This window comes from Lethenteron reissneri, chromosome 27 (assembly GCF_015708825.2).
Source record: "Lethenteron reissneri isolate LAM-NWPU_2019-01 chromosome 27, ASM1570882v1, whole genome shotgun sequence".
Classification (NCBI taxonomy): domain Eukaryota; kingdom Metazoa; phylum Chordata; class Hyperoartia; order Petromyzontiformes; family Petromyzontidae; genus Lethenteron; species Lethenteron reissneri.
The window spans coordinates 1,838,060-1,851,736 of NC_083805.1; the positions used below are offsets into that span (position 1 = coordinate 1,838,060).

The window sequence follows — 13,677 nt, forward strand, 5'->3', positions numbered from 1 at the left end:
AATTGATTTGAATCTAAATTAAATCGCTGATATAAATATAACTGCAGTGATGAGTATGTGATGCACGGCGAGTGATGGCATGGCGTCGTTTGCCCCCCCTCCTCTCCCCCGCTTTGCCCCCCCTCTCACTTCCCCCGCCCCACCCCGGCAGGGACGCTTGCGAGCGCGGCCGCATCCCGAGCCGGCCGTCGCCCATGGCGACGTCGCGGACGCCTCCCTTCCCCGGCTACGACGGACTGCGGGAGGCCGAGCGACCGCGCGCCGACCTGCCCGAGCGCCAGGGCAGCGTTCCCGAGCCGCCCGACAGGCCCTCGGGCCGCGGTGGCGGCGACCGGGAGGCGCCCCCCGACATCCGGAAAGACGGCCTCGCCGCCTGCGTGGCGTCCGCCGCTCCGTCCCTTGAGACGCGGCCCAAGGAGGAGGCGACATCGCCCACGGAGGGGAGAGTCGGCCCGGCCGAGTCGCGGGCCAAGGAGGCGACGATGGCGGCGCCGTCCTCGCGCGAGAGCCACGGCGACAAGCGCAACGGGGACGACGGCGGCGGCGCCGCGGTCGGCGGCCGCGCCCGCTGCATCTCGCCGTTCTGCCGTCCCCACGGGGCCGCGCTGCCCGGGCCGAGCGGGCCAGACGCGGCGGCCGCGGCGGCGTCCGGGCGACAGAGCGGCGGCGCCGAGAGGCGGGCGCAGCCGTTCGTGTCGGGACTGGGCGAGCTGCAGCGCGTCAAGGAGGAGCGCAAGGAGGAGAGCGAGACGCAGCACTCGCTGGGCGCCGCGGCCATCATCACCAGCAGCGGCGGCGCGGGGCCCGGCGTCGCCTCCTTCGTGGGCGCCCGTCCCGGCGACCCCTACCACCACCTGGCGGCCGGGCTGCCCCCGCAGTCTCACCCGCTGCCGCCCAGCTCCGGCATGCTGAGCGGCTCGCACTCCTCCAACCTGGCGCTGCTCGACCGCACGCGCCTGCTGTCGGCGGCCACGGGCGTGGGCCAGGGCCACTACCTGGGCATGCCCCACCTGGGCCTCCAGAGCCGCGACCCGCGGTTCCCGCCGCAGCATGCGCAGCACCACAACCACCACCCGCAGCAGCCCCCCCAGCACCAGCAGCAGCACCACCCCATGATGAACCCGCCGCCGCCCTGGGTGGACGCCAGCGCGTTCCGCGACCCCTACAGGCTGGGCCTCGACCTCTCGGGCCTGCCGGGCGCGCACCGTTTCCCCGGGCCGTCGCACGCGGCGGCGGTGGCGGCCGCGGCGGCGGCCGCCGGCGGCTTCTACGGCGCCGAGAGCTACCGGGACCGCGAGCCGCACGACTACAACAACCTGCTGGAGGTGCGGCGGGGCGAGGCGGAGCGCGACGAGCGGGAGAGGCTGCAGTCGTTCCGCGACGACCTGGAGCGGGCGCGCGCCACCCAGCACGCGCTGCGCAACCCGTCCGCGGCGGCCGCGGCGGCGGTGGCCGCGGCCGGCATGGACCCTCTCGCCGGCGCGCATTACCACCCGCACCACCACCAGGGCTTCCTGTCGCCGCTCGGCCCGCTGCACTACCCCGGCTCCAGGCCCGGCCTGCCGCACGCCATGCACAACGGCTTCCTGAGCGGACCCGGCGGCGTGCCGGGAGGGGGCAAGCCCGCCTCGCTCGCGCCGCCGATGCCGCCGCAGCCGCAGCCGCCGTCGGCGTCGGCGGCCGCCATGGGGGGGCCCCCGCCGCTCATCCCCACGGGGGTGTCGCACCCGATGTCCCCGCGGCAGCCCGCGGCGCTCACGCCCCTGGGGGAGCCCAGCGACCGCTCGCCTTCGCGCAAGGAGGTGGAGGCGCGGTGAGCGCCGCTCGGCCGCCGCCACCAGCGGAGCCGGTTAGGTTTTAGTTTCGTGTGTAATGGATAACGATCGTCGCACCAACTTCGCCTTGGGCCGGCACGGCCGGCCGGCTTTGCCGTGCGAGCGGCCGGCCGGCGGGCGGGCCGGGCCCCGTTCGGCAACGGATGCAGGCCGGTGAGGTTCATCAAAGTTGGAACTAGATCCGTGACTTTTAATTTAAGGAACGCTCAGCTCTTGATAAGTTACACATCCGACAGGAATTATTTGTGCACTTTGGCGGCAGGCAAAAATTATGGTGGTGATGATGATGATATAAAATTAATACCGTTAGGAATAATATCATTTTAATAAGGATAATAATAACATGCACGTCTCGGCGGATGTGGAGACGCGACGATGGAGCGGGGTGGGGAGCCCTCGGGACTGCCGAGAGGTGCGGTCTCCCCCCGTCGCGCGGAATTTTTTCCGGACATCGCATGGCCAATTGGAGACGACACATCCCGCGCACGCCTCTCATCCCCCCCCCCCACCCCCACGGGCACGCAACCGCGGGGCAAGATTCCGAGATGGTGAACTCGAGAGCAAGTCCGACGGAGTCCGGGGAGGAACGGTCGCAAAGCTGTGGTGACGATCGCCTCCGGAGAGAGAGAGAGACCCTCTCGGCCCCATGAGAAACAAAACAAACAAACGAAAAAAAAATCTACAACAAATGGAAGCGTATATTTATTTTGAAGAAAGAAAGAAAAAACAAAAACCACGACGGCCCGCGTGGGAATTCGTCGCGCGAGGAGAGAGATTGAATGCGTTTTGCGCGGCGATTATCGAGTCGCTGCGAGGGGCGTCTCCGGGGCCTCCCCAACGGCGACGGGCTGAAGCTTCTCGAGCCCCGTGGCGACGCGCGCGGTGAACCCGAGCGGCGGAGGGCGTGAATAATCGGCCGTCTGTCGGGAACACGGGCCGCGGGGGTGGGTCTGGTCGCCAGGGCGCGGAGGAACGAGCGGAGCGCGCGACGGCCGTGACCGTGGCGGCGGCTGCCTCCCCCCACCAGCGATTTCAGAAACGAGCGGATGTTTTGTCTTCTCCGATGCCGTGCGGCGCCATTCTCGCTTCGTCACGACGGCAGGAACTGGCTTCGTCCCTGCAACGCGGCGGTGGTCCCGCCGGAGTCTGCCGCAGTCGACACACGTGGCTTTAGTTTCTTTTTTTTCTTTTTGTTGTCGCTATTGTTATCGATACTATAATTATCAATTAATTACCCATGGCAAAACATCACGCGCTTTGGCGGGAAGGGAGACACGAGGCGCGGCGTCACACTCTACACGGGGCCCCGAGGGTCGGTCGGTTGCGGCCTTGTCTACTCCAGTTGGGGTCGGGGGGGGGGGGGGCATTGTCGGGTCTAGTCTGGGCTTGGGTCGGGCTATGGGTCTATCCGAGTCTGGCCTGGGTCCGGTCTGGTCTGGTGGTGGAGGTCTTATATCTGGCCTGGGTTTGGCCTGGGTCTTGTTTGGCCAGTGTCTGATGGGAAAAGGGGTGGGGGGGTGGATTGAATCTAGTCTGGATCTGGCTTTTGTGACTGCTGGGAGCATCATGGGGCAGATTGTTTGAATCTACTGCATCTGTGTGAGATTCCTTGAGCGAGGCCACGGCGGGAAGTCACCGGATAGCAACGCACACGACGGACGGGTGGATTGACGGTGCGCGGATCGTGGCCCACACGGGCAAGCCCTGGCTCTCCTCGCCCGCTTCAATCTCCGACACGGGAGTATTTTTTGAAGCGGAGTGCGTGGCTTCATTATACGCACGCCGGCTCTCGGGTTAATTGTGAATTTCACTGTAACTGTTGCAGCGCTTTTCTTTTCTCGTTTGTACGCTAAGGTGAGAAGAAGTGTTACCCAAGTGTGAAGCGTAAAAATTGGGGAGAGGGAGGAGCGAGTGGCGGGGGGGGGGGTTAAATAAACAAAAAACGAGGAGACACAAAAAAATACGAAAAAAAAATGTATTTCCTGTATTTAAAATCGCTATTATTTATCATCATGTGTATTTCTCAAAGTCTTTCAAGGATGTCTGTAAAGTTGAACATTTATACCAGGAGGTGGGCGGGCGAATTCTGTGTCGCCTGCGTGCCCGATGCCCACATCCCCACTCTGTACACTCTGATATTTTATATGCAATCTGACCTTCGTCAAATCTCCCAATGTGCTGTGTAAATATACTTTACCCATAATCCCACTCACCCGCCTCCCACCTTAACACCCACACCCTCTAAGAGTCTGTCCCTTCTCTCTCTCTCTGCCCCCCCTCCGCCCCCCACCGTTTCTGTAAAGAATCACTGTCTTATAGAAATACTGAGGATAAATACAAGTACGTTTTGAAACTGACGCTTGGCTCGTGCATGCTTTGTTTGGTGCGCCCCCCCCCGGTCCCACCCTACTCACGTGTTTGTTGCTGCGCCCTTTGACGACCGAACACCCAGCCAGGGTAGCCAGGCAACCCCCCGGGTTATTTAGTTCCACGTGGGGCCAGGTGTTCACACGGAGAGAGATAAGCAGGCAGGTACATGGGGCGGCTGTATATCCGTGTAAACGTGCGGCCACGTGATTAGGTGGCTGGATGATCATGTAACCAGGCAATATTGCATCCAGGCAGGCTTCACCGCCAAGTAATCGCGTGTCCACGTGAGTAGGGATCCTGGGAGCCAAGGTGGCATCACCATTCTGCCCATCGCAAGACAACTGAAATGCGATACCAGTGTGTTAATCAAAACATTCGAATTTCACAATCATGCATTTCAGGGTGGTTCAACGCAAAGCACGTGTGGGTGTGTGTGTGCACGATTGCTCTGGTTTGGTAGGCGCATGTGCGTAGCTGTGGCGGTGCGTGTGTGCGGTGGTGACGGTGCGTGTGTGTGCGGTTGTGACGGTGCGTGTGTGTGCGGTTGTGACGGTGCGTGCGTGTGCGGTGGTGACGGTGCGTGAGTGTGCGGCGAGACGGTGCGTGTGTGTGCGGTGGTGACGGTGTGCGTGTGTGCGGTGGTGATGGTGTGTGTGTGTGCAGTGGTGATGGTGCGTGTGTGTGCGGTTGTGACGGTGCGTGTGTGTGCGGTGGTGACGGTGCGTGCGTGTGCGGTGGTTACGGTGCGTGAGTGTGCGGTGGTGACGGTGCGTGTGTGTGCGGTTGTGACGGTGCGTGTGTGTGCGGTGGTGACGGTGCGTGCGTGTGCGGTGGTGACGGTGCGTGCGTGTGCGGTTGTGACGGTGCGTGTGTGTGCGGTTGTGACGGTGCGTGCGTGTGCGGTGATTACGGTGCGTGAGTGTGCGGTGGTGACGGTGTGCGTGTGTACGGTGGTGACGGTGTGTGTGTGTGCAGTGGTGATGGTGCGTGTGTGTGCGGTTGTGACGGTGCGTGTGTGTGCGGTGGTGACGGTGCGTGCGTGTGCGGTGGTTACGGTGCGTGAGTGTGCGGTGGTGACGGTGCGTGTGTGTGCGGTTGTGACGGTGCGTGTGTGTGCGGTGGTGACGGTGCGTGCGTGTGCGGTGGTGACGGTGCGTGTGTGTGCGGTGCATCCACTGGTTGTGAGCGTCCCACCGGTCAGCGCGCTACCCCGAGGCCCACTGTCAAGTGACAGGTGAGTGACAGGTGAGTGACAGGTTAACCCCCCCCCCCACCCCCAGCTCGCGTGCTGATGAAGAGTTGCAGCTATGGGCCTGGAAGCACGCAGGGTGGGGACAGCTGATTTCCTATCCCCCCCACCACCACCCACCAGACTTTAGAACCACAAACTTGACACATTCGTCAATTTTCACGTGGCCTTTAAAGGAAAAGTACACAATTGGTAGTGTTTCGGGCAAGGGCACAGATGTGTAAAAGGCCCAGTGCCCGAAACGTCACCTATAATTGTTTTCCCTTGAAGGCCACACACTTGTTGTTGACAAATGTTTTGACTTTGTGCATCGCTACTCACGCAGCACCGTCACCAACTTTGTAACGGGGGAGGGATGGGGGCATGACCAGGTGTGACGTCATAATCCGGTGAGTCATCAGGTGTGATGTCGTGACCATACGTGACATCACCAGGTATCAAGTTGTGACTGGCATCACCAGGCTTGGTGTCGTCACCAGCTGTGACGTCACCAGCTGTGACGTCACCAGCTGTGACGTCACCAGCTGTGACGTCACCAGCTGTGACGTCACCAGCTGTGACGTCACCAGCTGTGACGTCACCAGCTGTGACGTCACCAGCTGTGACGTCACCCAGCTGAGAGTCCATCGCTAAGCGCGCGCTCACAGCCAGGTGTGCTGGAGTGGTGGCCGCGTGTGGGCGCGGGCGGGAGCAACGAGTTACGAATAAACGCAAATAGCGATCGATACCTGAAAGTGTAAATCACGACCTCGTCCATCGCGACAAAGTGAAGTTGAACGGCAAAGACCGGAGGTGCTGAGCGGTGGGTTGGTCTGAACCACGTCGTGACTGCGAGAAGCGAAGCGATGTTCACGGGTGTTTACGAACGATGTTGGGTGATGCCTTTGGCAGCAGTGGTGCGACATGCACAACTAACAACCAACTCAACACATTCGTCAATTACAACGCCGTGGCCTTAAAGAAAAAAAAGTGTGTTTCATGTGCTGTAAAAAGATTAGAAAGTTAAGTTGCCTGAAACGTCGCCTCTAATATATTTTTCATTTTATGGCGACATTAACGAATACGGTGTTCTTTTGTGAATTGGATCAGCTAATACCCATGTATCCAATGCAACAACATGGCCACATGCAATAACATGCGTCCATGTTATTGCAAGTATCGGTGCCATCGCGTGTCCATGCGAGCAGGTGTTCAGGTAACCGCAGGTAAGGCACCACAACTCAGGAGGCACGTGGAGCATCGCATCTCGACATCCTCGCCACCCTCGGGATTGGCGATCGTGGTGGCTTTACCTGAGCGATCAAATAGAATTGAAGTCACTGTGATGATGGTATCGAATCAGCAGGTTGTCGGTGTTATGTTTTCCATTCGTTTACCTGGGAAAGCCCCACAGAGTCTCGTGACTATATTATTTTCAGGACGGTCCTATAAAGTTTATCTTAAAAACGGTATTGTGTATTTATTTAAATTTAAATATGTTTCGAATGTTTTTAATTGCATAACAAACAAAATAAATCACCGTGCATTATGGACAACTCAATACATATTGGGCGCCACGGTGGCGAGATGTTAACTCCCTCGCCTGGTATACAGGAGGTCGTGGGTTCGATCACAAACCCCGTCACTTGCTGTATATTTGGAGTCTGCGTGTCTCTCCAAGCAGTCTCGTGGATTTTTCTCCAGGTCCTCCGGTTTTCCCCTCCACATTTTGAACCAATATGCTTCAATAGTATTTGGCTGCTCTATATTTCCACGTGATAAGCCACTTCGTCGAGATGTCATGTGTGGCGAGGTCGCTTCTGAAAAAGAGGCATTAAGCTCGGTGGGACTTACCTGGTAAAATAGAAAATTGTTTAGTTGGCAAATATCAAACCGTTTGAGAGTTTAACCACACGCAAGTCGGGTAAAAGCACGACGTTATTCCATCCGCCTGTTCGGGCCTTTTGGCACAAATGTTTTCCGGCAAAGCATAACAAGTCTCGCTAAATCGGGTCGTGGAGACTCGAAAAACTCAAAACCTTTTGCATACCGGTTGGTGCTCTGAGCAGGGAACGCTTGCTCAGGAAACCGAGCTCACGTGACTAAAACTGCCGTACGGACATCTGGTCTCACAGTAAAGGCGCAGCCCCGGAAGTGCTCGCTCCCGCCACCGCTGGCGGAAGGGGGAGCCTGCACTCGATGGGCCTCCTGGAGGGCCATCTCTCGGAGGGTATTTTTCCTATTCCTCCACGCTGATCAGACGTCTTTAAAGAGGTGGGAGTGGCCACTGTTTACCCCACCAAACACGGGCCACCTGCCACTGGGTGGACAGAGATGCGGCGGGAGTGGTTAGAACATCTGTCCATTGAATACAACTGGCCGGGCGGTGACATCGAACCGGGGACCTCTGGATTGCGAGTGAATATGAAGTCTAAAAGCTGGTTTTGTTGAACAAAGGTGAGAAGGGAAGGCGCCTGGATGAGTTGTTATTTGTGTAATGACGACTTGACATATTTGTCTTGAGATGGTTTCTTTTATTGAAGAAACACGTTCACTCGAACCTGCAAATACCCCACTGCAACAGCCCTGAGTCTCCCGCGCATCTCCCTTGTATACGGTCCGAGGCCACGCACCCATTCCCGACCCTTCTCGCTGGCTCTAGACCGCTCGCTCTACCAGCAGACTCTACCGTCACCTGGCCACACTCCTATTCTCGATCATTCCCGTAGCCACCAGTCCATGTGCACTCACAGCTGACACCCCTGTCATTACCTCCCGTGGCCACTAGTCCTTTTGCACACTGTAGGCTGACTCCCCTGGCATTACCTTCCGTGGCCACTAGTCCACTCACACCGCAGGCTGACTCTCCTGTCATTACATCCATTGGCCACTAGTCCATTCGTACTGCAGGCTGACTCCCCTGTCATTATCTCCCGTGGCCACTAGTCCATTTGTACTGCAAGCTGACTCCCCTGTCATTACCTCCTGTGGCCACTAGTCCATTCGTACTGCAAGCTGACTCCCCTGTCATTACCTCCCGTGGCCACTACTGTAGTCCATTTGCACACTGCAGGCTGACTTCCCTGTCATTACCTCCCGTGGCCACTAGTCCACTCACACCGCGGGCTGACTCCCCTGTCATTTTCTCCCGTGGCCACTAGTCCACTCACACCGCGGGTTGACTCCCCTGTCATTACATTTGCAGGAGGGACCTGAGACATCGGTCTGCTGCCGGTAGGGGCGACCATGACATCTGCTGCTGCTGTGGGAGTGGATTCCCAATTTGGGTGCCTTTGCGGGTCATTTTGCAATTGGCAAAATCTGAGTCCTGACGCTTGGCACAACACCCGTGGCTTAACTCTTGCGAATGACGCCAGGGGCATCTTGGCTCCCACTGCGAAGCAGACCGCGGTGCCTCCTCGCTCTCCCAGGGCTGGCTCCACGCTCAAGGCGGCGTGGATGTTTGGCGGTGGGACTCTCACACACACACAGTGTACACACACACCGTGTACACTACACATAGTGTACACACACAGTGTACACTACACACACAGTGTACACACACACACAGTGTACACTACACACAGTGTACACTACACACAGTGTACACACACACACTGTACACCACACACACACAGTGTACACCACACACAGTGTACACTACACACAGTGTACACTACACACACACAGTGTACACTACACACACAGTGTACATTACACACACTAAATATACAGCAGGCATCAGGGTCGGTATCGAACCCACGACCTCCTGTATACCTAGCGAGGTATCTCGCCAGCGTTGATACAGCTGTCCGTCAAGGCCAATCGCACAGAGAGTCAACCACGCAGAACAATTCGCCACTGAGTGGACAAAGTGTTGCGATTAATCGCGCGATTGATCACGAAGGTAGCCGACCGGGTTCAAAGCGGGCAACCCTTCATCAGTGCCCTACCTTATCACAGAGCAACTCAGACCGTATCGGTCACCCCGTGACACTTACAAATCCCAGCGTTCATCCTACAAAGTCCCCATCGCAAGGTGAGAAACGCAAACTAATAGACAACAACAATGTTTGTTGCCCTTATTGAAACGGCTGTACGCCGCGTAGACCTGGAAACTCAACTTCCCTGCGTACAAGAACACGGGCGCTGAACCGTACGGGCCGACACGGCGTGCGGCTTTCACCTCGTGCGCTGTCGTAGTCGCGGTGACCTCACGTCGCAGCGGTGACGGTCTTGCTCGTGACCTCCCCCCCCCCCCTTCATTCGACGCCTGATTATTAAGTCGTTGACCCCAATTAGTGCCCTGTTCATTTTGTTTAGGGGGTGGGGGGGGGGGTCTTAGAGAGATTTGTTTAGGGATCGGGATAAAACAAAATGAAATTGGATTCCATCGGAACGATTTGCCTCGTTAAAGTAATCGCCTCTGTGACGTCATGGAAAAATCGCATCTGTGACGTCATGCGGATGACGTCATCCTCGGGTTTTCGGATCTAATCTGAAACCGAAACAATGGGGGAGGGGGGGGGCATCCGACGTTTCGTTACCAGGATACATTCGGGAGCACGTGCATCCTTGGCGGCTGCGACGTGGCTGAGAGAGACCGCCTCACTGATTCTTGAATCCACCTGTGCGGAGCTTTTGGGTGTTCATCATTCCCCTTCATACGCACGGGATAGGGCATCGTCCCGAACGTGGCACGCGCGCTACAAACCCGTCGATATTTCTTTCAAAAACACATTGTCCTGCGGAGGGAGCTGGTAGGAACGTTGGGTTGCTCGGTCAATGGCCAGGGTCAACGGCGGCGTGGTGTATTCCGCAAATATGCCCGACTGTGAGGGCGGGCACAAGCCGGCGTGAGTAGGTTAAACGTTGAGTTTTATAAGGGCACCACGGGGTGACCAGCCCCTCCCCACCCAGCCCCACCCCTCCCACCCAGCCCCACCCTCCCCACCCAGCCCCTCCCCACCTAGCCCCTCGCCTCCCCACACAGCCCCTCCCCACCTTCCCCTCCCCACCCAGCCCCTCCCCACCCTCCCCTCTCCACCCAGCCCCTCCCCACCCATCCCCTCGCCTCCCCACCCAGCCCCTCCCCACCCTCCCCTCCCCACCCAGCCCCTCCCCACCCAGCCCGAATCCAGAGTCGACTGGCCAGTACCGTGGAACGTCGGACCAACGTTGACCCCACGCTCCACGTCCCCTGGGCACCACGGACGCAACCGCCCCACATCATCATCATGAGCAGCAGCAGCAGCAGCAGGCCATGGTCTATCCACTGCTGGACGAATGCTTCGTCGCTTTCCCACAGGCCCGAGGCACAGCGCCCGCTGTTGGCCGTGCGCTTTTGTTGTTTTGGGGCCATCCATAAATGACGTCACGCGATTTTGGACGATTATTGACGCCCCCCCCTCTAGTCACACGGCGTCACAAAAGTCAACCCCCCCCCTCAAATATGACGTCACAAAGCTCTGCCCCCCCCCACAATAAAACATGCTTCAAATCGCTTTAAACTATTGCCTTGTATAGTGCGTATTTAATGTGGCTCTGCACTCTGATGTTGTAGGAGAAAACATTTATTTAAAAAGTCCATTTAATTAAGTAGAACGTGTTGTCTGTATTTATTTAAAGTTGCGCATTTTGATATGACGTCACATTTCTCAAACCCCCGCCCCCCCCCTCGTTACACATCGTCACAAATGTGTGACCCCCCCCTCCCCCCTAGGTGCGTGACGTCATTTATGGACGGCCCCTTGGGCGATAAAAATAAAAAATGTCACCAACATATCTTCTTGAATAACTAAATTTATTTACATAGCAAGGAAAGGCAACAGTGTAGAGACAAAAGGGAAGAGTCGCGTCGGTTGTTTTTTGTTTTCATAAGTCGCGAGTGAAATGAACACCGGAGATTAACTGTTCGAGACGTTTGTTTTCGATGAAAATCAACGGCATCCTTTGAAGCCGCGTCATCCGATATGATGATGATTATCGTAGTGACACACAGGTGGTGTGTATTGTGTGTGTACACGTGCCGTAGTGTGTGTACTCACACAGGTGGTGTGTATTGTGTGTGTACAGTTAACTCATTACCTATAGGCGTGATGCGCTGTGTGTGTGTGTGTACACGTGTGATGCGCTGTGTGTGTGTGTACACGTGTTATGCAGTGTGAAGCGGTGTGTGTGTGCCGTCGTGCCGTGCTGCCTAAGTGCAGAATGTCGTGTCCCAGGCGTAACGAGAACACACAAAGTGCCTAAGGGCCGACAAGAACCTTCATCCGGCGCGGCACAGCGCCTCGCGATGTCACGAGTCATGGAAGCGTCGTCAGCGACGACGCTTCGTGGGGACATGGCGCCATCCCCGCTTGTCTCTGTCGGCTGCCCTGGTCAGCCGTGGCCGGGAATTGAACTCAGGTGGGCGGCTTCATTAAGCAAACGCCCGAGCCACATGCGCCGCCGCTCTGCCTGATGAATCCGTTCATTTATTGGGGAAGCTGCGTGCAGGAATCCCCTAATTAATCCCACAGTAGGGAGCCCACTCCGTGCGAGAGAGGCCGCGACCTCCGCTGCTGGAGGAGGGGGCTTCTCACGTGTCCGTGGGTCCGTCGGGGTCATTCGGCCATACTTCACCACGCTGGTCAGTGACCGGAGCGTCGACTCGAGCAGCAGAGACGTCCAGTCCAAGTCGGCCCGGCTGTTCGCTTCACGTCGCCCTCTGCTGCCCAGCCACGCGGCAGCCTGCCACGTGCGTTTTCACACGGAGGTTGTCGTGACCAATGTTGTTATTATATATTCATAATGAAGGTCTGTTGGGTTTGATCGCGTAAATATGCATGCGTCGTGAACCCACCGCCACCCGATACAGACACATTAGTAATGTTTGTCACGGACGCAACACGTGCTAATTGTTTACTACCTCAGCACACCGGTTGTGTTGGAGAGTAAACCCACAATCGGTACTGAAATTGTAAACGTTGTGGGGTTTACTCTCCAACGCAGCGGTGTGCCGTTTTGTTTACGTGACAAGCCTCACAAATTGGCTGGGTGCATATAGTGCCGTCTATAACTCTGCGTCAAACGAGGAGCCGTATCTCAAAGGGAGGGTCCTTGCCTAGAACGTCTGACAGTTCACGGGCATCATCCCTGCCTGCTGATGAGGCGCTGTGCATCGATAAGTGGTGCACAGCGTTGCCTGTGCTGAATCGCAAGGCACACTGGGACATTATTCACTCCCAGAAGGCCGTGGAACCAATGGGGCGTGGAAAAATCATGGTTTTATAGATGTCCTATGCGGACAGCCGGACATGCGAAGGATTTTTACTGGTAGGAACCTCCTGGTTACACCAGCCCACATGGGATTATTGTGTCCGTCGTGCAGGGAGGGGCTGGGTGGGGAGGGAGGGGCTGGGTGGGGAGGGGAGGGTGGGCAGGGGCTGGATGGGCGGTGGGAGGGGTGGGGCTGGGTGGGGAGGGGCTGGTCACCCCGTGGTGCCCTTATAAAACTCAACGTTTAACCTACTCACGCCGGCTTGTGCCCGCCCTCACAGTCGGGCATATTTGCGGAATACACCACGCCGCCGTTGACCCTGCAGGCCATTGACCGAGCAACCCGACGTTCCTACCAGCTCCCTCCGCAGGAATGTGTTCTGTCAGATTATAATTGCCAATGTTCGTTGTGTTTGGTGGTCGCCCATCCAGGCACTGTCCAGGCTCAACCCTTCCCAGCTTTCGAGATCTGATTAGCATCGGCGCTTTAGGCTAATTTGGACATAGGCTAATTTGAAGGGGGGGAAATCATTGATTAAAAAAACACCTGAAGAGTGAATCCGATAATTCCATAAGATTTCGCGACAGTAAATAATCGCCCTGGACTTAAGTTTAAATTAAAAGTACTTGTTCAGAACATATTTGATTTGTGTCCTCTTAATGGTGTTTGTTTTTCCGAATGCCCTCGCTACTCGAATTAACCTCAATTATTGGACAAAAAATACCAACTCGAGACCCAGCATCTGTGCCTGAGGGGTTGAAATCGCGGTTGGGGGGGTGTTGGACTCAGCTCATCATCCCTCCGGGGTCGATAAAGTATTTACCACGTTATGGGAAAGTCACCGGCGGTTGTTCTGCTTAACGTCCTGTGGATATACTCGCCCCCCGCCATACGAACGTGGAATTTCCCTCCGCTGGCTTTCAGAGGTCCGCTCGTTTGAGCAAGACGTGACATGGAACGGTTGGTCGGGCTACCGCGAGAGG

General features: G+C 57.2%; 1 protein-coding gene across 6 annotated transcripts in view; it reads left to right on the plus strand.

Annotated features, from left to right (window-relative positions):
* LOC133348278 (autism susceptibility gene 2 protein homolog) overlaps nt 1–4,194 on the plus strand; it is a 268,596-nt gene extending 264,402 nt beyond the window's left edge. For all 6 annotated transcript variants that reach the window (XM_061561005.1, XM_061561003.1, XM_061561002.1 and 3 more), the window contains one exon: nt 152–4,194. In XM_061561005.1, coding sequence (XP_061416989.1) covers nt 152–1,817 — 1,666 coding nt within the window. In that variant the 3' untranslated portion in view covers nt 1,818–4,194. The remainder of the gene's footprint in view (nt 1–151) is intronic.
* Nucleotides 4,195–13,677: the final 9,483 nt, after the last annotated feature.